At 35.1% G+C, this 27,661-nt stretch overlaps 1 protein-coding gene across 2 annotated transcripts in view; it reads left to right on the plus strand.

The window, feature by feature from the left end:
• The window catches only part of strn3 (striatin, calmodulin binding protein 3), a 59,125-nt gene that overhangs the window by 10,611 nt on the left and 20,853 nt on the right, over positions 1-27,661 (plus strand). The window contains exons 2-10 of one of the 2 annotated variants that reach the window (XM_005158784.6): positions 5,064-5,167; positions 5,329-5,402; positions 7,389-7,467; positions 7,636-7,812; positions 7,907-8,045; positions 8,141-8,282; positions 13,005-13,141; positions 13,494-13,669; positions 13,813-13,860. In XM_005158784.6, coding sequence (XP_005158841.2) covers positions 5,064-5,167; positions 5,329-5,402; positions 7,389-7,467; positions 7,636-7,812; positions 7,907-8,045; positions 8,141-8,282; positions 13,005-13,141; positions 13,494-13,669; positions 13,813-13,860 — 1,076 coding nt within the window. 2 annotated transcript variants of the gene reach the window in all.

A 27,661-nucleotide genomic window follows, 5' to 3' on the forward strand; every position in this document is an offset into this window, starting at 1 on the left:
TAGAGTACTAAGTTTATTTTTACCAAAAATAATGTAGTACAACAGTTTTCAACACTTTGTTTAATGCGTTAGCATAGGGCTGGGTGATATTGCAGAATAAATCACAATATCGTGTTTAATATCGGTATTGATAATTATAGATTTTTTTTTTTTACATTTGGGTATATTAGGATTTTGTTTTACCCTTTTATTTTAATTTACCAACATTACTAAGACAGATAGTTTTAATAGTCAAAAGCAAAAATATTTCAACAAAAATCTCATCTTAAATTTGATAAATAAAATGTTACAAAGTGTGTGCAATGGTAAAGTGTAAATGCTGAATAATCAAAGCAAACATTAAGGTGTGAATATTAATGATACATTAACCCTCAAACTCTGTAAACAAAACAAATTTATTCATTAATTCATTTTCTTTTCGGCTTAGTCCCTTTTTTTTTTTATCCAGGGTCGCCACAGCGCAATGAACCGCCAACTTATTCAGCACACATTTTATGCAGCAGATACCCTTCCAGCTGTAACCCATCTCTGGGAAACATCCATACACACTCACTTACACTCATACACTATGGACAATTTAGCTTTCTTCGCAGGAAGAACATACAAACTACACAGAAATGCCAACTGACCCTGCCTAGACTCGAACCAGCGACCTTCTTGCTGTGTGGCAACTGCACTACCTACTGCGCCACTACATTGCCACAAAACAAATTATGATAATCAAATCTGAGCTTTCAAGTAAAAGAACCGGCCATCATTATTCAAATACATATTGCTACATTACAAAAGTGTGAAGTTGAATGACTATATTACTCTCTATGTAAAAAACTCTTTCAGGTGGGGTGCTAGTGACTGTGATGCACAAGAAAAGAAACCAAGAAGCCACTCTGACGACATCCTTGCATCCTTTTTTATTTACAATATTTTCAACTAGGGGTAGGGAAAATGCACACGCATCACATTGCGTCGCTCCCATATGCACATCCTGCAAGTCGCACTCTATTGGAAATGTCAAACTGACACAAGCTTATTGGCTTTCCTTCCAAGGCATGCGCTCAACAGCCACATTTTAATAAAACTATAGCACTTCATACTGAAACTTCATACCAAACGTTTTTTTTTTAAATCTATGTTGACATTAATGTTCAGTTAATAAATACAGATTTTATCGCTCAGCCCTATGTAAGCACTAAATCAGTATCATAGAATGATTTTAAATTGTCTTTGCCAAATCAAGTCAATGACTCTTTTACTTATTTACCTTAAACTTACAAATGCTTATTTAGTGTTTAGAAAAACATAAACATCCCTAACATTAATGTAGTTCAGCCTCAAGTCAGGCTGCACAAAAAGTTCAGGTTTCATTGTTTTCATGTAGGTAAGACTACCATGTCTGTCATGGTTTTTGACAAACCAATTAGTGAGTTTTGGTATTCTCAGACGAAATTATGTTCTCGTAGTCATGCTTTCAAGTATATCAACCTACAGTTTTGACAGTTACCTTTCAAGGTAGAGGCCTTTTAAGTGGCATTTTTCCTAATGGGTGAGTTAAGATCAAAAGTCCTGTAGTGGAAAAGCTTTCGTTTGAGTGTCTGTCTTTATCATGTCTTTTTATTGAACATGACAGGTTAGCCTAGTCTCATCATTAGCTTGTTAGACTTTCTGCCGTTAGCTCTATAATCTGACAACTGTACGCTGGAATGTGTTATGCGTCGGTGAGGGCTATTCTTGCCCTGTGTGCTGCAGCTTGCTCCTTTGTAAGGTTCTAGTTTTGGCCAGTGATCTCACTATGTTTCCCCCAGGCTGCCTGTGAGGCGTCTCAGTGGAGTGACCTCACACTTTGATTCCAGCGCTGTGAACATGGATTGTGAAAGCTCTCTTCTGCCTAACACTCTGTCTTCTTAACAACTTTATCATCTCTTGTACTTTAAAGGGACACTCTGTATTACCATAGCTACTGCATTATTTACAGATGTAAACAATGTATTTCAGTCAGCCCATTAGCCTTTAGTTCCGATCGTGAATGCTGTCATACACATGGTGTGCTTTTGAGCCAGGCCGGCCTCTGTGTGTCAGTCTCGTTCCAAAATGTCTGAAGACAAGTACAGACAGCTGTCTTGTGTGAAAACTTCATCCAAGAACGTAATTGCTTTGAGCCAAACAGGCTAGCCTGTGTTCTGTCTTCTCTTGGTCAAACATCTTTTTTTGGATGCTTTCATTGGTTGAGTAATGTCTAGAGTTTTGCAAATGTATTTATATTGATTTATTCGTTCTATTTATTTGTAACCCCCAACCTGTAAACTCCCTAAAGAGGGATACTCATGTCATTAGAGAAAATTGTTATGTTATTACTGAAATGTACTGTTGTGTAAATTAAGAATAACACTGTAAACTACAAATAAATGTCAATATTTTTACAATTAGGCTGCTTTCACACCTGTAGATAAATAATTTTGTTCCGAAACAGGGAGTAAAATTGTTACAATGTTGCACTTTGTTCTTAGTGCGGCAAGAGTTTCTAAATGGACCAAAATAATTAAAACAACTCAGGTGCATGTAAACTCTCCTCACTTTGTTTAGAGTTCAACTTCCACAGTTTATTTTTTTTTTAGAGTCGGCTGTCATGCGTCCTTATTTCAATTTATGAGGATGAGTAAAGCCAAGGAAATTAGTCAGCAATAGGCCACTGTCTGAGCTAGTGTATTTGCATACAGCAATCTAATTGGCTGACACTTTCATCGGCGCTTGAAACTGCAATAACTTCTGTCGTCTGAAACTGCAATATTTACACATACATTTTTTTTAATCTTCTGTAACGGTATTTAACTCGTAAATTTGTTTTACATTTATTTACACCTTGTTGACCAATTTATGTAAGCAAATACAATATATACAAAGAAAATACAATGTTCCTTGACCAGATGGTTTTTCAAGTTACTTATAAAGAGTGTTACTTCAGTCATTTTAATGTAATGTTTTAAGTTGACTTGTTACACAATTAAAAAAATCGAAATCGTAAATCAGTCAAACCTTATAAAAAACCTAGATTTTTTTTTTTGCCATATCGCCCAGCCCTAACATATACTACCATGTATTCTCGTAACGGAGGATAGAAAACACACCAATGATCCAACTCTATAAATGCTACAAATAAAAGAAATGCATCTTATAAGTTTTTGATGCATTTTCCCCTTCACTTACAGATTTCGCGATATATTGTAAATGGTTTTCTTGTGGTATATTGCAGGTATCTTGATTTATCATTACCGAGGGCAAAATACCATGATAATATTGTATCGTGTCATATTACTGTACCTGAATATCTGAATACTTATTTCACTTTTATTTTTGCTCCATCTCTTTATGCTTGAAGTTTTTATTTTTATTCAAGATTATTCCAGTTAATCTAAACGAATGATTTTATTTCAAATAGAGCTTTTCAAATCATCTGCTGATATTGTATTCATATCGCAATATATATATAATGTAGAAAAAGAAAACATTGCAATGTCAGATTTTTCCAATATCGTGCAGACCTAGTGTTTACCTTTGTTTTGCCTCACAGTCTCTGAATCTTTTGGCAATTCTTTGAATTTTCACTTGCATTTCTGTTTGTAAATTGAGTTTCTTTTGTCTACTACAGTAGCCACGCCTCAAATACTTGCTATTGGTTTAGCTGGAAAGTGACTGACGGATTTGAGCAAACTATACTCAAATTTTTGATAATTCCCTGTTTGCTCAGTGTTTACACATGGATGAGACAAATCCAAGAATAACATAATTAAAGTAGTCAATGAACAATAAAGTGGTTTAAAAAGAATTTTGGCACCGAGATTCACATTTAATGATACAGTAGTGATGATGGCACAAGTGTATAAGTATTTAAGTCATGGTAAAAACATTATTATTTAAGTGTTTTGCACAAATATAGCAGTTTCAGTTAGACATTTCTCACAGTTAAGAAGTCCATTGCCAGTTCTGTCCATCGCTACATGATTTAAATATTTAATATCAACCACTTGCACTAAATTGAAAAATCGAAAGTAGCCAATATATTGCATGTTTATCTTTTCCCCCAAATCAGTGCTCTGCACAATTGCTCTTTCCCCAAATGTTTGCATTATGCAACTATTGTTAATGATGTATCAATCAAGTGACGTTACATGTTTTATTGGTCAACAGCCCATGTTATTCTGCCAGTTCCTATATTGATCATCTGAGGGGATGTGTTTTTATGTTTGAACAGTATTACACAATGCTCATTGGGCTTTTGCTGATCAGATATTTGAGCTTGACCATTAAATACTTTAGAACATAAGGTGAAGGTAGTGTTGACTCGATCAATGGACTGGCGTCTCGCTGTCCTGCTTGCTATGCTGTTTTTTTTATGGGAATTAAAACTTGGGTTCTAATTAGTACATTTTAGGAGGTCTATGTACTATGTACTGTATATTTTCATTTAACAATAATATTACACCATTGAATTGTTGTGGACAACTCACTTTACCTTCACGGTTTTTACCAAAAGCACACAGGATTTCCTCTGCTAGATTACCTGCCAAACAAGTAAGGTTGTCATGAGAGTCTGCAGGAGCTCTTGTTCCTCCAGGAAGGCTGAGGGTTTGGTTGTCTATAAATACCCCTCCCCTTGCCTCCTCTCATTCACTTCCTGGCCTTTAAGAGGGGTCAAGTTGCACAGCTGCTCTCATTTGCTAATGTTAACCTGCTCTTTAGAGCTCAGTTCCTCTGGGCCACTGCCTTCCAGTGGCTTGTGTTGGTTCCTCTTAAGAAAATGAGATGAAATGATTTCAATCCAGTCAAATCATGGTTATTGATTTAAATCAAATTGATTCGCCAAGTTCACCAAGCAAATGATTCGTTCACAAACGCGTGATTTTGTGTGTGTGTGTGTGTATGTGTGATGTCAGCAAGAGCATGTCTGTTCCAAATTTGTTCTCTCATTTCGAACATTTCACAAGTTGACATCTCAGCTAAAATTTATATGCTCTGGTTTAACCTCTATTTCACGTGTTCTCATCATGACGTCTGTTTCTGTGTTGCAGGCCCGAATAGCATTCCTCCAAGGAGAAAGGAAGGGGCAGGAAAATTTAAAGAATGACCTTGTTAGAAGAATAAAAATGTTAGAATATGCATTAAAGCAAGAAAGGTTTGTGATTCTTTTTTGTAACATTAGTTATTGTAAAAGAAAATGTTGATCAAAGTAAAGCTATTTTCATATTTATATTAAAAAGCTTATGCATGTATGTGTGTGTGTGTTAGTTTATGTATGCCTGTATTTTTAACAAAGATTCTGTCTTTCATTTCTAGAGCAAAATACCATAAATTAAAATATGGGACAGAACTTAATCAAGGTGAAGTGAAAATGCCTAGCTTTGAATCAGGTAAGAGGACCCAACCTATTTTTAAAGTGTATAATATCAGGGTTCACACCCTTCTTGAAAGGACTTGAATTTCAGACATATAGTTTCAAGGTCTGTAAAGTACTTTAAAAAAATGAAGGTCCTTGAAAGTGTTTAAATTATATTTGAAATGACATTAGTTTATGGTTTTATTTTAACAATTGTACTCAATTGTCAAAAAAGAATGATAAAAACAGAAATTATTTTAAAAATGTACATTTATTCTTGTACAATAGCACTGACAAATAATGCACATTTTACCAACATTTCAGAAACCGCATTTGAATGTCACCAATATTGAATTCAACAAATTTTGTTAAAGTTCTTTAAACAGGATTTTTTAATCGGTCAAAAAATGGTTTTAATGTAAATATTAGGTGTAAATGAAATGTTAAGCACAGGAAGGCCTTTCATATGCTGGAGTGTGAATTACAAAGTGCTTGATTTAAAATTAATGGTGCTTTAAAAAGTCCTTAAGAGTCTTGAATTTGCTGTTCACGAAAGCATGGGAACCCTGTAATATACAATACAGTCTGATATCTATTATATATTTTTTTTTACAATGGACCTTTTCACAAGAGTGTTATGACGCTTTTAACAGTCATCATAATCTTAAATTCTTGAAAGTTTTTCAATATTTTTATTTTTTTTAAACGTATGTATATTTATGTTTTTACATCTTTATTATATCTTCTTTGCATGAAATTACAAAAAACGAAATGCTGATAGTGCAAGGTGTTTGTAATGCAGCATCTATGGACAGGACAGTAAATTTAATGTTGTTCTTTCTTCTGGCTGTTATTAGTATCACACTTTTTTTTTTCTTTTTCTGAAAGTCTTCATAACACCATTGTGGTGTTTTTCTTTTGAGATTTCAGCAAATAGGATTGTAAAAAAAGTTAAAATTGTTGTACTCTCCATTCACTGTGCACTAAGTTTACCTAACTATGATGACTTCTGCTACTTAGAAACCAAAAAATGTGAAATGGATCTATTTGAAATATTAAATGTATATATAATGTATTTCTGTTAAAGTTTAATTTTTCAGCATACATTCTTCAGTCATGTTATTATTATTATCATTATTATTATTAAAAATGTTACTATTACTAGTTTAACCAGATATAAAGTATGATACATTTGTAATCTATTTATGTTTGATAGCTAACAGCTTTTGAAAACTAACAGTACTTTTACTAACAGTAATATTAGTGATTAATATTAGGGATGCACTTGGTTGGAAACCTAAAGACGTTTTATGTTAATGTTTATCACTGTTTTACATTTTTATAAATTTTAAATTTTCTGATTAAAATCAACAAAATTTGAAGGTTGAGACTTTCTAGTTGTTTCATATAAAAGCAATAGACATTAGACCTACCCATAAAGTCCACACATTTAACTGTTGTAGTTTGACCTTGTTATGTCAAGCTGAGCAATCAAATTGACCCATCAGAGAATCTCCAAATAAATGTGACTTTGTTTTAATCAACCACTTCAGTCCTTCAAAACCATTTCATCCTCAATCTGAAAATAATTTTTTCTAACGGAATATCCAGAAACATTTTAATGGTTGTATGCATGTATTTTTTTGTTCTGGAATCTCAAATGTGTTTGTTATCACTTTATTTTGATGGTCCCTTTAATGCATTTTGTTGAATTTAAGTTGCATTGCATCTATATGCCAACTAATTCTCAATAGGTTATAAGTAGTGTTAGGTTGGGGTTAGGGTTACGGTTAGTGTAATTTGACATGTACTTGTAAAGTTTCAAATAGTCAGTTAAATGTGTTGATGGAGCAGAATCAGCAGATATTAAGCTGAAAGTCTACTAATACTCAAATGAGATGTAATTGACATGTAGTTGAAATGCAACTTTTAGTCAATAAAATGTGCAATAGGGACCATCAAAATAAAGTTTTGCCATGTGTTTTATTAAACTTTTGTATTTTTCTGTTTCATAAAGAAGATACCAAAGATACAGAGGTCTCAGCTATACCACAGAATAGCCAGTTAACGTGGAAACAGGGCAGGCAACTTCTCAGACAGTAAGTTAGCCTTGAGTCATTATACTTTTCCTAATGACGCTTGTGCATTCCGTGTGTGCGTGCATTTCAGTTCTGCTAAGAAAGTTCATAGGCATCTGTGTTGTCACGTTATCACTATTTATATCACCGGCTCTGTTCTGACCGACTTTACGCATCTGTCTTTTCAAGATATCTTCAGGAAGTAGGTTATACGGACACAATACTGGACGTCCGGACGCAGCGAGTGCGGTCATTACTAGGACTGTCCGGCTCAGAGCAGAATGGTTCCGTGGAAACCAAGAACCTAGAACAAATTCTAAATGGAGGCGAATCTCCAGCCAAAAGAAAGGGACAAGACATGAAAAGGTGTTGATTGATTTGATTTGATGCAACTGGTAAATTCATATAAACAATTAAATGAGATTTCTTAACGTTGTCTGTGATGCCTTTTGTTTAACAGGAATCCAGAAGTTCTGGAGACATTTAATTTTTTAGAAAACGCTGATGATAGTGATGAAGAAGATGATGATGAGGGTGATATAATGGAGGATGTGCCTGACAGGAGCGATAAACGCAGAATAAAAAAACATAAGATTAAGGTGTGTAACCAGGATATTTTACATGTCAATGATCTCAAAGTAGTCATTCTCAGGATATAGAAGTTCATGTGTTGTAGTCTTGACTACTTTTCCAGGTCGGAAATGAAGGATTGGCTTCAGACTTGCCGGATGACCCTGACACAGAGGACGCACTCAAAGAGTTTGACTTTTTGGTGAATGCGGAGGATGGAGAAGGTGCTGGGGAAGCTCGGAGTTCTGGAGACGGCACAGAGTGGGGTAAATAGTTTGCTTTTTACTTTAATGCTGCTTTACTATGGTACATCACACTTTTGGGAGATTTGCACTGTGCAGAGTACCTGGTATACCTCTGTTGAGTTTTGAAGTGAGCTGTGCAGAAACTAAAAGAGAGAATCGTCACTACCTGCGTCATTGTAACACGACACAACAAACCTGCAAGATGTAAATAAATAGTCAGCATCAGCCGCTGTGGGATTATTTTCAATGACTGACACGCATCTTCTAATGGCTGTATCATGGTCAGTAGAGAAGGTGCAGACGTTCCTCATGTTGATATTCAAGAAGCAGATCCAGTGTGATCTGGATGTGGCAACCAGGAATTAGGTTACATTTTAGTAGATGCGGTGCAAAAAAACGTATAATCTCATCCACTTTGCTTTTTTTTAACCACACAGTGAAAAAGTGACTTAAGGCTACATTTTCTTGTCAACAATGTAACCAAAAACTGAAAACTTTTTTTACTTGCATTAAAAAAAAGTTTCACATTTACATATCTTTTTCAAAATACATTTATGAAAATGTCCTAAAACACTGATTTATATTTGGCAGAGCAGTATTTGATGTTTTCACCTTGTTAGTAGGGCTGCATAATGTTAAAAAAACTGATATGGCAATATTTAGTTTTGCTGCGATATAATATTGCGTTATGAATATAATCACTAGATTCACTGAATAGCTCCAACCTATTTGGAAAGATGTCATTCTTTGAGATTGACTGAGGTGATCAAATCTATTTCTATGCAGTGTGTCTAAATATGACAGAGTAAAAATAAAAGTTTAATAAACAGTGCTTTTTTTGTGGAGTCTAACAGTATTCAAATACAAAACCATACAAAAATATTGTACAAATCATTGTTTAAACCTTGTATGCAATAATATAAAAATTATATTCAGCATTTTCTTTATATTTTGATATTTAATCAATTGAATACTGCGATGTGACTATTGTGGAAAAACACATTGCGAAATCAATGCGCAAGCGGTATATTGTTCAGCCCTACTTGTTAGAAAATAGTACCCCAAGGAAGGAATGATGTTCAGTTGGCGGCTCTGCGCTGATGTTTATGTAGAATTCAAAGTGTGTAAGATGCGTCTATGCTGTTGCTTGTAATGCAAAGTAAATCCACACCTTGCTCCTGAAGCATTAGCCAACAGTTGAGCATCAACAACACTAGCATGTACTGTGCCACTGTTGTGTGTTTATTTGGGCTTGCCTTTAATCTGCATCTCCCTAAATGTGCACACACATGACGTCATTGTGTAAGCCCCAAAAAAATAGTTATTGAAAAAAAGGCGACAATGTTCTTAATAACTTTAACTTTGAAATCCATTTTCATATTTATGCAGGTAATGTCACAGAAATGCTAAACGAACAAGCAAAATACTTCAAACGTTTTGAGATATTGGCTGAAATTGTTGTCGCATAAAGAGCCACTAAGTGTGACTGAGTATAATTTGTGTTATTGAGTGAAAAACACAGGTCACATTGGTGTGCAAGTCTATAATTCATTCCAAAGTAGTATGAAATTGGCTGCCAGTAGCCCTAAATAAACTGAAATGCCTACAGACATTATAAACGTATATTCTACTATGTCACTCTACAACAAATCTTTTTAATAGTGCTCAGTACAGAAAAGGAACAATAGGTATGAAAAAACTATCAAGAATAAAAAGCAGTTGTTATGTCAGTGGCTGAAAGCATAATTCAATATAAATGTCAAGTCTAAACTTGTTTATTCAAAGCAAAACTGAAATGATTAGCATTATTATATATATATATATATATATATATATATATATATATATATATATATATATATATATATATATATATATATATATATATATATATATAAAATATGTGCTATAATCTAAATAGTTGTGTGTCTCATTCATCACCAATCCACCAATGCATTTGTTTTGCTCACCTCATACTAATTCCATTAAGTCACTTTGGAGTTTAGGTTGCATCCTTTTTAAATGAAAAAATGTCTTATATTTTGAAATACATAATAATTGTCAAGTGATGAAACAGGGCACATCTCTTAATATTCTTACAGGATTTGAGTGTTTGATTATTAAGCAGGACATCCTTATTAGTGTGTAGTATTGAAATATGGACTGAAATTTAAAGGTTCATCCAAACAAGAACTATTTATTATCAACCCAGCCTAGTGTTGATCCAGCTCTGTTTTTTATATTAGATTTTAGAATGTTCATTTATTTGTGATTGGTCAAATCAAAAGTGGTTTATATTGAAGACTTCTAAACAGGACATCATAGCACCATAGTGATGCTATAATTGTTTTTTTTTTTTATGACAACAGATTTTCAGCAGCCATTACTTGTCACATGATCCTTTAGAAGTAAATAAAACATATTGATGTGTTAATAAAGAATATAATTTTTTTATTGCCCCAAATATGACATTGTTGATTTTGACTTTTTGTGGTCTTACAAAGCTTGGAACATACAGGTGATGATGATAGTCCATTAGTAAACATTAGCATTAATGTTTAGTGTATGGAAATGAGCTGTTTTGACATTATGCAAGTTTGCTAGTCTTTTAATTAAAGAAAAGAGACTGCATAAATGTGAAAACATAATGAACTATATGAATCTGTGTCTGTATGGGCATGTGTGTTCCTTGCATGTGATTGTGGCACACACCGGCCCTGCAGTAGAATCTTAACGAGGCCAGTTGCTGCATCAGCATTCCTGCCAGGAGATTCTCTTACTGCTCCGACCAGAGCCAGCTGGGTCAAACACATCAGCTCATTACATCCATCCCGCAGCCGTGCTTTTTCTTTTTGTATCTCTCACTCTTTTTATCTTACTCACTTCTCTTTGACCTATTTCTAAGCTAAGGATTATGTAAATCTTACTATAGAGTATGCATTTTTGATAAAGTAGCATAATTATGTGTGAAGTGTCACCCCTAAATTGGGATGTTTATTACATTTAAACATTTGATCAATACGTGGTGTATTCCTGAAACATAAACTCTGTTGATTAACCCAGACTTTTGTTTCTGAACGTTTCTTCATTCCAAAAGTTTGCAAGCAAAGTTACCTTTTCAAAGTGAGCATTTTAACTCCAGGTCCAGGTGTATCATAATTCTTTCTTTTAATTCGTCACACCCATTGCGGCTTCATTAATAAGACATGCATGCACCTAACACCTCTAAAGTAAATTAAGCCGGAAACATAAACCTCTCTAAAGCAGTTGTTCAGAAAGAATTTGTAAGGAATATTTGGCTACAGATTGTACAAGCAGGTTTGTACAAGCAAGATTGTCCTTCAGAAAAAAGGATGTTTTTTTTTTTTTTACAAACAGTGTCTGACATAAGGAAGTTAAATGAGTAAAAGGGAAAGAACGGTCAAACTAAAACAGATTTCCAGAAGAAATGTTATTTAAGTAGCATTTCAAACCACATATGAATGTTACTTGAATAGAGTTTGTAAATATGTTTTTTATTTTTATATTTACGTTCACAGTAAAAATAAGTGATTGTGGATAGCCGGGCAAGTTTTTATTGGTCAAAAATGATTAAGTAGTGTGGATACTAGCAGCTCATTTCCACTGATTGTTACGGTCCGGTATGGTATGATTCGGTATGATTCGGTATGCTTTTATGGCCATTTCCACTGTCAAAAAGTACCAACGAGCAAACCGTAGCGTACCACTTTTTAGGTACCCTTTTGGAAGGTTACCTATCACAACAAATGGGTTACAAAAGGTGGAGCAAGACGCACAGCTGAACGCTATTGGTTTACAGAGAAGCATCACTAGCTCATGTGCAAGCCAGGTGAATGAAAACAAAGGAAGCTTTTTTTTTTTTTTTTTAAACTGCCATGTTTACCTATTATCATTGCCTTCTCAACTATTAAGAACTCTAAATGATGGAATTACTTTCTAACAGAGGCTACATGTGCTAGTGAAGATTGAATATGCAGTTGAGAGGTCTGCACTGACTTTGGGCTATATTGTGTGTTGTTTTTGAACCCCAAATAAGGAAATGTATGCTGTGTGCCGTTATTTTTTAATGAGTAACATATCGGAGACTTGGTTTGTATGTTTTCATGCATGTTGCATTTATTTATTTTATATAATTGCAGATGTTACAGTAGGTTATTTCGCCTTATCATTGATCTGCCATCAATGTAACTGTAACAACTTGGTTTTAAAAAGAATTGTATTTGTGTAAATGACACTTTAGAATCCATTTTTGTGTTAGGCTCTGTTTTTTGTTGAGCTCATTACAATTGCATGCTCAAAGCTAGCTTTTTTTATTTTTTTTTTATTTTTTACTTTTAACCATTTCAAAAGTGGCAGAAAAATGGAAGCTTCAACTTTCTCTATTGTTATCCATTGTACCCTTGGCTTGCTTATTTTACACTGTTAGAGGATGGTAGATCATACTCCCAAAGATTATAAAAAGACCATAGATATATCCACCCATTACCTTCACCACAAAAAAATAGGGAAGTGGACAAAAGTGTTAGGTTAAAACACTGGGTAACAAGAAATGGATCTCATCTATCTCTAATCGACCCCTAATTGCCTCTTACCAGTGGCTTACAGATTTATTAAGCTGTTAACTGCTATAAAACATATTACTGTATTGCTTAAGCCCCGTTTTCCACTCCAAGGTGTGGCGCCTTGTTTACTGGGCCCTTCTCTTCTATTTTCTATTCTTAGCTGAGCCTCTGCCATTCACGCCTGGTGGGGGCAAGTCCTTTATCATGGGTTCTGATGACATGTTGGAAAGTGTGCTGGGCCTGGGAGACCTCGCCGATCTGACTGTTTCCAATGACGAGGCTGAATACAGCTATGATGTAAGTACCCAGACTGCTCCTCTGCTTTAATAATACTTTACACTGGCATTAATAAATAATAGCATCGACTTGAAAAACACTGTCTGATCCCCTGCTTAATTTTTAAATGCAGTATTGTTTAACTATCAGTTAATTGTTACACAAAACAAAGCCCATCATGTTTACTCAAATGTCTTGTACTATATTAGTTTCATTCTGTATAAAGGTTACAGAGAACATCAGTTGTTCATGCCTGGTGTGCTTTGCTGTGTACTCAGATAGGACAGCTATCCTATTCTCTTACTGTCAATCCTTAATGAATCAATCATTTCACAGTTATTCCAATGCCTTTAAAATGCCCCCCTATTTTTAGCTGCCAGCCAATAAGGATGCATTCAGGAAGACATGGAATCCCAAATATACCCTGCGTAGCCACTTTGATGGAGTGCGAGCCCTGGCTTTCCATCCTGTAGAGCCGGTGCTGGTCACAGTCTCAGAAGATCACACGCTCAAACTGTGGAACCTCCACAAGACCGTTCCTGCCAAAAAGTAAGTGCTCGCAGTGGCCTTCCAAGGAAAGCAATGTCCTGAGTTTGAATTAATGTTTTACATAGCCGCATTGATTTCAAAATGTTTTTTATCTGTAACAGCTCTAAATAAACCACTAAACACAGTTTTAACTTGCTTTGCAGAAGTGCCTCTTTTGATGTGGAGCCTATATACACGTTTAGAGGGCATATGTAAGTATTTGTTATTACCTTCTTTGTTTCACTTATTGGTTTTTGGTGTGTGATTTTGACCATAAAGTAACATCTTGATTTTTAGGCGAGGGTTATTAATTCAAGCGATTAGTTCAAAATGTCAGATTCATTTTGACCTGAAGCAAAGGACTGTCTTAATGAAGAGATTATTGAGTTATTAGCTCACTTGATTTGTTCATTCAGGGACAAAACCCTGCAAAATGTTCTCCTCCAACTTTTTTTCGAAAAAATTTCATTGATGTAGCAAAAAACATTGTGTCTGAAAGGTATCTCACTCAGGATTCTTGTGTGCTGAAAGTTTGATGCAAAATCAGCATCAAATTTCAAATCCACTCATACTTTCAACTCTCACCCATAATTTGTCAGTTATTCCTGAAATTAATGGCTCATTATAACGACATTCTAACAGGCTTCGTCACACTTTGATAACTTTTGTATTGTAATGACATGTATTGGAAGAATATGAGTAATTTTCCAGGGCTGGTTCACCATTATAAAAAAATTCAGTCGGTCTTTCATAATGTGTGAAACCGCAAACATCATGATTAAATGATAAAAGATATAAATGTAGCTATTTTGTTTTTGTTGTTTTTGAAGTGCCAAAATTTTATGAAGACTTATGCCTCATTCAAACTAACAGTGATTTTTTAGCTGCCTGTCGCTCTGGGTGGCGACCTGCTGCAAACACAGGTCTGTGTAGGTCAGGGCTATTCAATTGGCAGCCCGCAGGAAAAGTGTGACCAAGACATCAAAAATAAATTTAGTTTAGTCATAAAACGGTTACCATAGTTATGAAGTGACATGCGTCTGTTCAATACAGCACGAGCTGCAGTTGAAAACTGCGCAGAGCGTGAGTCACCTAACATAAGCAATTGCTGCAAGCAGCTGAAAATATTCAAGTGGTGCTCGCTGCAGAGCCATTTGAAGAGAGCTGAGCTCCAGCGAGGGGGAGCTTAAGCTTGAGCTCCACCTTTTTTGCACTTCTTCTACGAGTGATGTCACTGGGGGTAGGGTTAGGGGTGGGGTTGGTGTACGCATTAAAACAGCTTACAGGAGGAGGAGCGACAGCTCATGCTCCTCCTCGCTGGAGCTCAGCTCTCCTCAGATGGCTCTGCAGCGAGCACCCTCTCAAAATATTTGAATATTTTTGTAGAAAAGGTCTTTTGTACAATGCACTGATATTGTTAACAGGGATGCAATGATTTGCCGATTTCACTATTAACCGCACTTTAATTCATTATGGTCAATTTATTGTGAAGGCTTCTCAATGCCACGTTTGTTTTGCACTGAACAAAATTGCTGCAACTAAACTATAAGTTATCCCAACTGTGTGCTAGTTTAAAGTTCCGAGCTTATACCGAGGTTAATTCGCACGCACACTGGATTAACTATAACAGCAGGCCATTCACATATTGCGTCTTTTCCGCACACAAGATCATTATTTTCAATAGAGACGTGTGCATATTGGAGCGGTGTGCGCAAGGCTCGCAAGCGGACCTCCAGTAGACTGTAGAAATGATCTCCTGCTGTAGTGGTGAGAGTTGTGGCTTTGTGCAATGTAAACAAAAGATACGTTAGCAAATTCTTAAAGTGATTATGTTTGTATGGACGCAGATGAACAACAGTTCATTTAAACTATTAGCTGATATATAGCTTAAATTAACATTAGACAAATGCTATTTTTTATTTCTTATTTTTATTTATTTATTCATTGTTCTGTCATTTATTTTCATTGAAAATTATGGCTCGTGTTTAAATTTAAAAACTTTTTCATGTATTTTTAAGTCCAAAGAGAGAAATGGACTATTGTTTGTTTTTTATTCATATTTTGTGCTGTGTTTGGTTACTGAGCTGCAATAAACAAAACACTATAAAATATAATCAGTTTTCATGTGATTTTCAAACTAGTAGTGTTTTGAATTTAATAAATGCATAATAATTGTGATAACCGTGAAACCATGATTATTCTTCAGACTATAATCAGACAACCAAATCTATAGTCATTGCATCCCTAATTGTTACGCAGTTCCAAACATAACATATGAATGTGTTTGAATGTGGAAGAAGCCTACTTAAGCAATACACTGATATTGCTGTGCTTCGAATGACAACATTTGAATATGCTTGTAAAAAAGCCACGTTGTACAATGCACTGATGTTATGTAGTTTCAGATTACTACATATTAACAGTTTAATTTAGAAAAAGCCAACATGGGCGTCTTAAGGAGCAAAAATACAACATATGGGCTACTGCTGTTGTGCCATCACTTACTGTGTATTGCAAGTCATATCTCTCTGGCCCCTCATTTGAGATGCTTTTTAAGAACTGGTCCCCATGACAAACTAATTGAATAGCTCTGGTGTAGGTCTACAGCACAGAGAACAATCAGCCTCTGAGCAAGCTGAGAGAGCATCACATGAGCTCTACTGTTGTTCCTATTGGCTGTCAAATTTGAACAAAGTTGGATTCTCAACTTTGTTGTGTCACTCATCAATGGTCGCTGTTGCTCACATAGACGGAGGTTGAAGAAAGTTGCACACTCTCCGTTGAAATGAATGGTTGCTTGTTGCTTTGCTGCTGCGAGCCGCTCGTAGTGTAAATGAGGCTATATAGACCATTTTAATGTGGTGTTGTCATTGGCTCATGAACATTTCCTGCTTGTCAAACTATTTCATAACTGTAATAGGAGACAATTCATAACTTAACGTTAAAACAGCTGTCATTAACATCATTTATCAATATGTTGGCCTTTTTGAATTCTTGGAAGCTATGGAAATTAAAAATGCAACAGAGGAAATGCATTAGGACCATTGTTTTTGTTTACATGCCTCAAAATGGTCTGTACAGTTTCCATTCAAAAACAACCATCCAACAACCAAGATATTTCATCTTTATGTTGAGCAGGAGAAACAGACTCGCAATTGTTTGAAACTAGTGGAGAGAGTAAATTTTGACATAATTTTTATATTGGATGAACTCTCCCTGTTAGTGTTCAGGTAGTATGTTCATGACCTCTGCTGAACGCATCTATGAGATGGAGACGTGTGATTCATCAGTCCAGAGAATTTGTTCCGACTGTTCCATAACACTCCAGCCAGATATGAAAATAGCAGTGTGAGCTATTTAAAGGCACATTCTGGAGTTTTTTTGCTTACCTTTTGCTTGCCCTTATTCATACCAGTGCTGTTATGTTTATACTGATGCCAAGATGCTTTCATTACCTTTTTCCACATTTCTAGCAAAGTTTTTTTTTTTTTTTTTTTTTTTTTTGCTTTAAACCCATGTGCAAAAAGTATTTACTTGAATTAGGCTTGTGACTATATCTAATTTACATGTTGCAATCATTTCTTAAATTTTATTTCACAATCTGCGATATTGTGACTATAATAGCAGGTTGAAAAAAATATTCAGAGTAAACAAGCCTATTTGCAAAGTACCTGATTATTCATAGTATTTTGAAGTACTTTTGATAACAATTATTATCATTATTACAACATTTTGTATTGTAAAAAATCTACATGTGAAGTTTAGGTTCAGTCCCAGTCATTTTTCTATTTGTTGTTATTGGAATTTGCATTGCACTGATCAATATAGCTGTTTTGTAAGTAACATAATTTGTCATCATCATGATGGTTTGTAATGGATGTGGTTAGTCAGCTTCATGATGGGTTGCTCATGTAATGTTAACATGGTGTTCTCCATGAGAGGGCGACGTGCTCATTGTAGAACAGTGTTTCTCTACTTTTTGATTCTATAACAGAGTTCAACCTTGAGACATTTTCAGCTTGTAATTTACTGGATAAGGATTTAAAAATATTTTACCCACATTTTCTACTAAAATTATTTTACTTGTATTTATTATGAAAGAAAATACATTGGGCAAGATTTTACTCAGTTTTAGGTTTTCTTAGCAAGTCTTTCATAAATGTCCACATTTGTCACTGTTAGAAAACAACAGCTGAAAATAAAATATATTAAAAAAGAATTGCGTAAAACATTTTCAGCTCAATTAATTTGGACCAGTAGTTTATAAGAACCACTACTGAAAAATAACATTATTGAAATAGCTCATGCAAAACTTCTAATTTCCTCATCATTTACTCACATCCATGTGCTTTGAAAATAATGTTCTTCTGCTTAACACAAAACAAAAAAAAATTAAGGAGTGTTGAAAACCAACAGCCTTTGACATCCATAGTAGAAACAAAAAATACTATGGCAGTCAATGGCATTTTTTCCCAGCATTCCTCAGTGTATATTTCTTTGTGTTCAGCCGAAGAAAGAAACACAAACAGGTTTGAAGCAAATGAAGGATGAGTGTATGATCACAGAATCTTTTTCTGGGAACTTTGTGTTCATATGTTCAGCATACATTTGTATGAGGATCAGCATTTAATTTTTTATTTTCTGATTTAACTGAGTGCACGTATTAACTCATATTCTGAAGCTTCTTTTATTCTTTGGGTGTTGTTGTTGTTTTTTTTTTGAACAGGATAGTGTGTGTTTTATTGAGTGTAAATGATGATATGATGTTAATGAGGAGATCTCTCCTGTACTGTAAGCATGCGTGTCTACAGTTTCACTGCGGTTGCTCTTGGATATTTTCAAGAATTTATCAACACTTCTAGCCATTCAGGGAAAGAATTTAAACACAAGTGTGTAAAAAGCGGCATAGTGATCTAACCTGAAGGTGAAGTTGTCACAAAATATATTGATGCCTTGCTGTTGTTATTGTTTTTTTAAAGTTGATGTGAGAAGTCAGTTTCTGCTGTCTTGGTTTAGTTTATCACATTAATAATTAACATGCTCCATTGATAATTAACACATGCAACAGTAAATTTTAATGTAAAAGGTTTTCCTAAAAATGAGTTTTGGTACTGTTATTCTAAACAGCAGTTGCGAATAAAAAAATATATATAATAATATAGCCGCAAGCGGCGATTGACGGGGGTCAAGCAGTTTAGCAGGGTAAGGTTATATAGCAGTCAGGAAGCCTGTGAATTTACAATGTATAGCGCCACCATGTGGCCACTGTCTACGAGTTTCATGCTATGGCCAATTACTTTACATTCTTTTCTACAGAGCAGTAAAATAAACTATAAACTATCAGTGGTGTGTTACTGCCATCTTGTAGACACAGTTGTGATTTTCTTTACATATGTTTTAAAACAAGGTGTTTAATCATAGAACCAGTATTGCCAATTAGAATTATTATGAAGAGGTTAAATGGGACTAAATTAGATTTTTAATGCACAACACTGTTTACATCATGTCAAAGTGTGATTCAAAATGATCCTAAATGCAATTTCCCTGACTTAAAACTTAAAAAACAAAGGTATGCAAATGTTATGAACAATAAATAAGTGGTCTTGTGGTGACATCTAGTGGTTAGAAATGGTAGGTAACAGTTAAAAGTCTGTTATAGTGGCTAAAATGATAGAATATTGAAAATATGTGTTTTTGAGACCTTTAAAACATCCAAGATGGACAAAAAGTTTAACATGTAAATCATTTCAGTGATAAGCTTAGACTAAAATTGATAAAGTGTGTAAATGAAGCACATTTACTGCATTTTTAAGCCAATTTAGCATGTTTTTAGGACCATTTCCACTATTATAGCGCCACCTATTGCCCGGTCTTCACAAAATTTTGCATGTTTCTTCACATTGGTATGCCACATGTGCTCATCAATTTCTGTGATGTTTTGGTTTTTCCTTATTGGTTTACAGGCATGTAGGTTCATGTAGACACGCCCCTTTTGTAAATGACCCTGTTACAGCTATCAGAAGTGAAAAGTTCAACTTTTTTTTTATAATTATTGATCTACTCAGTCCAGAGATTCTAACAACACTTGTTTCGTTGCGATTGAGTGAAAAACAAGGGACTAGTTCGCAAAAGTAGGTTTTTCATTAATTGATGCATATTTAACGAACGGTGTGAGTGACAGCAGTGGTTTTAGTGTCAAACTGTTCGGTATGAGCAGGCCTATCATATGATATGTATTTTGTGTGGTTGCGCAAAACTGTGTGTAATAACCAATCAATTACACCCTCAAAAAACACAAAATCGCCCCCTAGTGGTCGATTTCCTTCAAAATTCTTACAGACCTCTAGGACCATGAGTCGAACATGCCCAGCGGGTTTCGTTCCGATCACTCATCGTTAACCTTGTTAAATGGCTGCTCAATTCTAATTGGCCAATGGCGGCCATGTTTTTTGAGATGTGCCAATGTCCTTATAGTATGTTATGACAACTTGGTCAAAGACACTGCATGCCAAATTTCAAGCTGATTGGACTAATGATTGTAAGGTTAGAGTAATTTTTATGTTTTTAAGCTTTATAGCGCCACCATGTGGCCAAAATCCACGGGTTTTGCACTGTGACCTCAAATTCACCTTACACATGTTTGGATCAAGTTTGGTGATAATATCTCATTCAGTTCAAAAGTTATAGCTACAATTAGCATTTAGCTTCAATTAGCATCGAACATTTTTGCGTATTGTTTCGCGTGAGAATAAAAATTTTAACTTTTTTTCAATAATTATTGATATTCAGTGTCCAGAGAACATTTGAGAGCTGGTTTGGTTTAGATTGGGTAAAAAACCTAGGACTAGTTCGCAAAAGTAGGTTTTGGACAAATCGCGATGTAGCGGGAAAACGGTGCGTCGTAGAGAAAATCTGAGTCACTCCACTTTTGTTTGCACAGACCCAAGGATTCCAAATATGTAAATTATTTGATTCTACGACAAACGGTTTACAAATGGCGGCCAAAAATGTCTAAAATGTTGTTTTTTTGCGGTATAGCGCCACCTATGGTCCGATTAAGCTGATCTTTGGCCAGGGTCTAGTGTACCGGGGTACTACCATCTGGCCAAGTTTCAGCTCTCTAGGCCTTACGGTTTGGTCTGCCCAATAAAAACTAGGGCAGAAAAATAATAATAAATATAGCTGCAAGCAGCAATTAACGGGGGTCAAGCAGTTTAGCAGGGTAGGGTCATATAGCAGTTAGGACGCCTGTAAGTAGTTTATTCGACAACGAAATATACGATTAGAGTGTTAGAGTTTATAGATTGAGCTAACAAATGTTTGATTAAACACTCCAGAGAAGCAATTTCGGTTTTTACATATTGACAAATTTTTAATGAACATTTCGAGTGACCGCTTTTATGTCAAAGTGACTAGTATAAGCAGCCCTATGATTTAATGTGTAGATCGAGTCATGGCACCTAAGACAAAGACACGACATGTCAAATTTTAAGTTATTCAGATAAATGGTTACTCAGATACAGTGATTTTACAATGTATAGCGCCATCATGTGGCCAATGTCTATGAGTTTCATGCTATGACCTTAGACTGACCTCTTGCACATGTGTAACAAGTTTGGTGAAGATATTTTAATTCATTCATGAGTTATGGCTATTTTAGCTCTTCTTAATAAAAATGACAAAAGAGCAGTGAATAAGCTATTAGTGATCTCCTACTGCCATCTAGTGGCCACAGTGTAATTTATTTATGTGATTACAGCCATTTAGGTGTGCATAAACATATCCCTTCTATAATTGAGCATGTTCTAACTATATAAAATAAAAAAATTGTATTTTATTAAAATAATTAAAAATCTACAGAGTAAAAAGTGTGACAAGCTTTAACTAAATTTCATCTTAAATGCATTAACTGTGTTCATGCCATGTCAGTTTGGGATTCAGAATGCATTACATAACATTACATTACATTCTTTGCCATAGAGCAGTAAAATAAACAATAAGTGGTCTGTTACTGCCATCTAGAAGCCACAGTTGTGATTTTCTTTACATATGTTTTAAAACAAGGTGTTTAATCATAGAACCAGTTTTACCTATTAGAATTATTATGAAGAGGTTAACTGGGACCAAATTAGATGTTTAATGCATAACAGTGTTTACATCAGGTCAAAATATGATTCAGAATGATCCTAAATGCAATTTCCCTGACTTTAAACTCAAAAAATGTAAAACAACAAAGGAATGCCAATGTTTTGAACAATAAATTAGTGGTCTTGTTGTGACATCTAGTGGTTAGAAATGGTAGGTGACAGTTGAAAGTCTGTGTTATAGTGGCTAAAATGATAGAATATTGAAAATGTGTTTTTGAGACCTTTTTGAGACCATCCAAGATGGACAGAAAAAATAACTTATAAATCATTTCAGTGATAAGTGTGTAAATGAAGCACATTTACTTCATTTTTAAGCCATTTTAGCATGTTTTTAGAACCATTTCCACTAATATAGCGCCACCTATTGCCCAATCTCCACAAGATTTTGCATGTTTATTCACATTGATATGCCACATGTGCTCACTAATTTCTGTGATGTTTTGGGTTTTCCTTATTGGTTTACAGGCATGTAGGTCCGTGTAGACACGCCCCTTTTGTAAATGAGCCTGTTACAGCTTTCTAAAATGGAAAGTTCAACTTTCTTTTGATAATTATTGATCTACTCAGTCCAGAGGTTCATACAACACGGGTTTCGTTGCGATTGAGTTAAAAACCAGGGACTAGTTCGCAAAAGTAGGTTTTGTTTATATTGATGGTTTTTTAATGAACAGTTTGAGTAACAGCAGTGGTTTTAGTGTCAAACTGTTCAGTATGAGCAGACCTATCATATGATATGTAGATTGAGTGTTTTTTGTGAAAAAGTGTGTAAATGAAGCAAATTTACTTTATTTTTAAGCCATTTAGCATTATTTAAAGACTATTTTTGCTATTATAGCGCCACCTATGGTTTGATCTTCACAAAATTTGGCAAGTTTTATCTCGCTGAGATGCCACATGTGCTCACCAATTTCTGTGATGTTTTGGGCTTTCCTTATTGGTTTACAGGCAAATAGGTTCATGTGGACACGCCCCTTTTGTAAATTAGCCTGTTACAGCTAGCCAAAGTGAAAAGTTCAACTTTTTTTTGATAATTATTGATCTACACAGTCCAGAGATTCCAACAACACTGGTTTCGTCGCGATTGAGTGAAAAACCAGGGACTAGTTCGCAAAAGTAGGTTTTTCCTATATTGATGAATATTTAACGAACGGTGTAAGTGAAAGCAGTGGTTTGAGTGTCAAACTGTTCGGTATGAGCAGGCCTATCATATGATATGTATTTTGTGTGGTTGCGCAAAAGGTTGTGTGATACACAACCCATTACACACTAAAAATACGTAAAATCGCCCCCTAGTGGCCGATTTCTTTCAAAATTCTTACAGACCTCTAGGACCGTGAGGCGAACATGCCCAGCGAGTTTCGTTTCGATCACTCATCGTTAACCTTGTTAAATGGCTGCTCAATTTTAATTGGCCAATGGCGGCCATGTTTTTTGAGATATGCCAATCTCCTTATAGTATGTTATGACAACTTGGTCAAAGACCCTGCATGCCAAATTTCAAGCTGATCGCACTAGTGGCTGTAAGGTTAGAGTAATTTTTATGTTTTTTTAGCTTTATAGCGCCACCATGTGGCCAAAGTCTGCGGGTTTTGCAGTGTCACCTCAATTTGAGCTTATGCATGTGTGTACCAAGTTTGGTGATGATATCTCATTTCGTTCAAAAGTTATAGCTCCAATTAGCATTTAGCTTCAATTAGCATCGAACATTGTTGTGTACTGTTTCAAGTGAGAATAAAAATGTCAACTTTTTTTTGATAATTATTGATATTCAGTGTCCAGAGAACATTTGAGAGCTGGTTTGGTTTAGATTGAGTGTAAAACCTAGGACTAGTTCGCAAAAGTAGGTTTCGGACAAATCGCGATGTAGCGGGAAAACGGTGCATCGTAGAGCAAAAATTTCTGCTATACACTTTTGTTCAGGTTAACCCAAGGATTCAAAAAATGTAAAGTTTTTGTGTCTACGACAAACGGTGAACATATAGCGGCCAAAAATGTCCAAAAAGTGTTTTTTTGGCGCCATAGCGCCACCTATGGTCTGATTTGGCTGATCTTTGGCCAGAACGTAGTGTACCGGGGTACTACCATCTGGCCAAGTTTCAGCTCTCTCGGCCTTACGGTTTGGTCTGGGCAATAGTGACTTCGGCAGAATAATAATAATAATAATAATAATAATAATAAATATAGCTGCAAGCAGCAATTAACGGGGGTCAAGCAGTTTAGCAGGGTACGTTAATATAGCAGTTAGGACGCCTGTAAGTAGTTTATTCGACAATGAAATATACAATTAGAGTGTTAGAGTTTATAGATTGAGCTAACAAATATTTGATAAAACACTCCAGAAAAGCAATTTCAGTTTTTACATATTGACAAATTTTTAATGAACATTTCGAGTGACCGCTTTTATGTCAAAGTGACCATTATAAGCAGCCCTATGATATAATGTTTAGATCGAGTCATGGCACCTTAGACAAAGACACGACATGTCAAATTTTAAGTTAATCAGATAAATGGTTACTCAGATACAGTGATTTTACAATGTATAGCGCCATCATGTGGCCATTGTCTACGAGTTTTATGCTATGACCTTAGACTGACCTCTTGCATATGTGTAACAAGTTTGGTGAAGATATTTTAATTCCTTCATGAGTTATGGCTATTTTAGCTCTTCTTAATAAAAATGACAAAAGAGCAGTGAATAAGCTATTAGTGATCTCCTACTGCCATCTAGTGGCCACAGTGTAATTTATTTATGTGATTACAGCCATTTAGGTGTGCATAAACATATCCCTTTTATAATTGAGCATGTTCTAACTGTATAAAATGAAAAATTTGTATTTTAATAAAATAATTAAAAATCTACAGAGTAAAAAGTGTGAAAAGCTTTAAGTAAATTTGATCTTAAATGGATTAACTGTGTTCATGCCGTGTCAGTTTGGGATTCAGAATGCATTACATAACATTACATTATATTCTTTGCTATAGAGCAGTAAAATAAACAATAAGTGGTCTGTTACTGCCATCTAGTTGCCACAGTTGTGATTTTCTTTACATATGTTTTAAAACAAGGTGTTTAATCATAGAACCAGTTTTACCTATTAGAATTATTATGAAGAGGTTAACTGGGACCAAATAAGATGTTTAATGCATAGCAGTGTTTACATCAGGTCAAAATATGATTCAGAATGATCCTAAATGCAATTTCCCTGACTTTAAACTCAAAAAATGTAAAACAACAAAGGTATGCAAATGTTTTGAACAATAAATAAGTGGTCTTGTTGTGACATCTAGTGGTTAGAAATGGTAGGTGACAGTTAAAAGTTTGTGTTATAGTGGCTAAAATGATAGAATATTTAAAATGTGTTTTTGAGACCTTTAAACATCCAAGATGGACAAAAAAAAATTTATAAATCATTTCAGTGATAAGTGTGTAAATGAAGCACATTTACTTCATTTTTAAGCCATTTTAGCATGTTTTTAGAACCATTTCCACTATTATAGCGCCACCTATTGCCCAATCTCCACAAAATTTTGCATGTTTATTCACATTAATATGCCACATCTGCTCACCAATTTCTGTGCTGTTTTGGGTTTTCCTTATTGGTTTACAGGCATGTAGGTTCGTGTAGACACGCCCCTTTTGTAAATGAGCCAGTTACAGCTATCTAAATGGAAAGTTCAACTTTTTTTTGATAATTATTGATTTACTCAGTCCAGAGGTTCATACAACACTGGTTTCGTTGCGATTGAGTTAAAAACCAGGGAATAGTTCGCAAAAGTAGGTTTTGTTTATATTGATGGTTTTTTAATGAACAGTTTGAGTAACAGCAGTGGTTTTAGTCTCAAACTGTTCAGTATAAGCAGGCCTATCATATGATATTTAGATTGACTGTTTTTTGTGAAATAGTATGTAAATGAAGCAAATTTACTTTATTTTTAAGCGATTTAGCATTATTTAAAGACTATTTTTGCTATTGTAGCGCCACCTATGGTTTGATCTTCACAAAATTTTGCAAGTTTCATCTCGTTAATATGCCACATGTGCTCACCAATTTCTGTGATGTTTTGGCCTTTCCTTATTGGTTTACAGGCATGTAGGTTTGTGTGGACACGCCCCTTTTGTAAATTAGCCTGTTACAGCTAGCCAAAGTGAAAAGTTCAACTTTTTTTTGATAATTATTGATCTACACAGTCCAGAGATTCCAACAACACTGGTTTCGTCGCGATTGAGTGAAAAACCAGGGACTAGTTCGCAAAAGTAGGTTTTTCCTATATTGATGAATATTTAACGAACGGTGTAAGTGACAGCAGTGGTTTTAGTGTCAAACTGTTCGGTATGAGCAGGCCTATCATATGATATGTATTTTGTGTGGTTGCGCAAAAAGTTGTGTGATACACAACCCATTACACACTAAAAATACGTAAAATCGCCCCCTAGTGGCCGATTTCTTTCAAAATTCTTACAGACCTCTAGGACCATGAGTCGAACATGCCCAGCGAGTTTCGTTTTGATCACTCATCGTTAACCTTGTTAAATGGCTGCTCAATTTTAATTGGCCAATGGCGGCCATGTTTTTTGAGATATGCCAATATCCTTATAGTATGTTATGACAACTTGGTCAAAGACACTGTATGCCAAATTTCAAGCTGATCGGACAAATGGCTGTAAGGTTAGAGTAATTTTTATGTTTTTTTAACTTTATAGCGCCACCATGTGGCCAAAGTCTGCGGGTTTCGCAGTGTTACCTCAAATTGAGCTTATGCATGTGTGTATTAAGTTTGGTGATGATATCTCATTTCGTTCAAAAGTTATAGCTCCAATTAGCATTTAGCTTCAATTAGCATCGAACATTGTTGTGTACTGTTTCGCGTGAGAATAAAAATGTCAACTTTTTTTTGATAATTATTGATATTCAGTGTCCAGAGAACATTTGAGAGCTGGTTTGGTTTAGATTGAGTGTAAAACCTAGGACTAGTTCGCAAAAGTAGGTTTCGGATAAATCGCGATGTAGCGGGAAAACGGTGCGTCGTAGAGCAAAAATTTTTGGTATACACTTTTGTTCAGGTTAACCCAAGGATTCAAAAAATGTAAAGTTTTTGAGTCTACGACAAACGGTGAACGAATAGCGGCCAAAAATGTCCAAAAAGTGTTTTTTTGGCGCCATAGCGCCACCTATGGTCTGATTTGGCTGATCTTTGGCCAGAACGTAGTGTACCGGGGTACTACCATCTGGCCAAGTTTCAGCTCTCTCGGCCTTACGGTTTGGTCTGGGCAATAGTGACTTCGGCAGAATAATAATAATAATAATAATAAAAATCCTTACAAATACAATAGGGTTTCAGCGCTTCGCGCTTGACCCCCTAAAAATCTTAACAAAAACAATAGGGTTTCAGCGCTTCGCGCTTGACCCCCTAAATATAGCCGCAAGCGGCGATTGACGGGGGTCAAGCAGTTTAGCAGGGTAAGGTTATATAGCAGTCATGAAGCCTGTGAATTTACAATGTATAGCGCCACCATGTGGCCAATGTCTACGAGTTTCATGATATGGCCAATTACTTTACATTCTTTTCTACAGAGCAGTAAAATAAACTATAAACTATCAGTGGTGTGTTTCTGCCATCTACTGGACACAGTTGTGATTTTCTTTACACATGTTTTAAAACAAGGTGTTTAATCATAGAACCAGTTTTGCCAATTAGAATTATTATGAAGAGGTTAAATGGGACTAAATTAGATTTTTAATGCACAACACTGTTTACATCATGTCAAAGTGTGATTCAAAATGATCCTAAATGCAATTTCCCTGACTTTAAACTTAAAAAACAAAGGTATGCAAATGTTGTGAACAATAAATAAGTGGTCTTGTGG

This window comes from Danio rerio, chromosome 17, assembly GCF_049306965.1.
Source record: "Danio rerio strain Tuebingen ecotype United States chromosome 17, GRCz12tu, whole genome shotgun sequence".
Classification (NCBI taxonomy): Eukaryota; Metazoa; Chordata; class Actinopteri; order Cypriniformes; family Danionidae; genus Danio; species Danio rerio.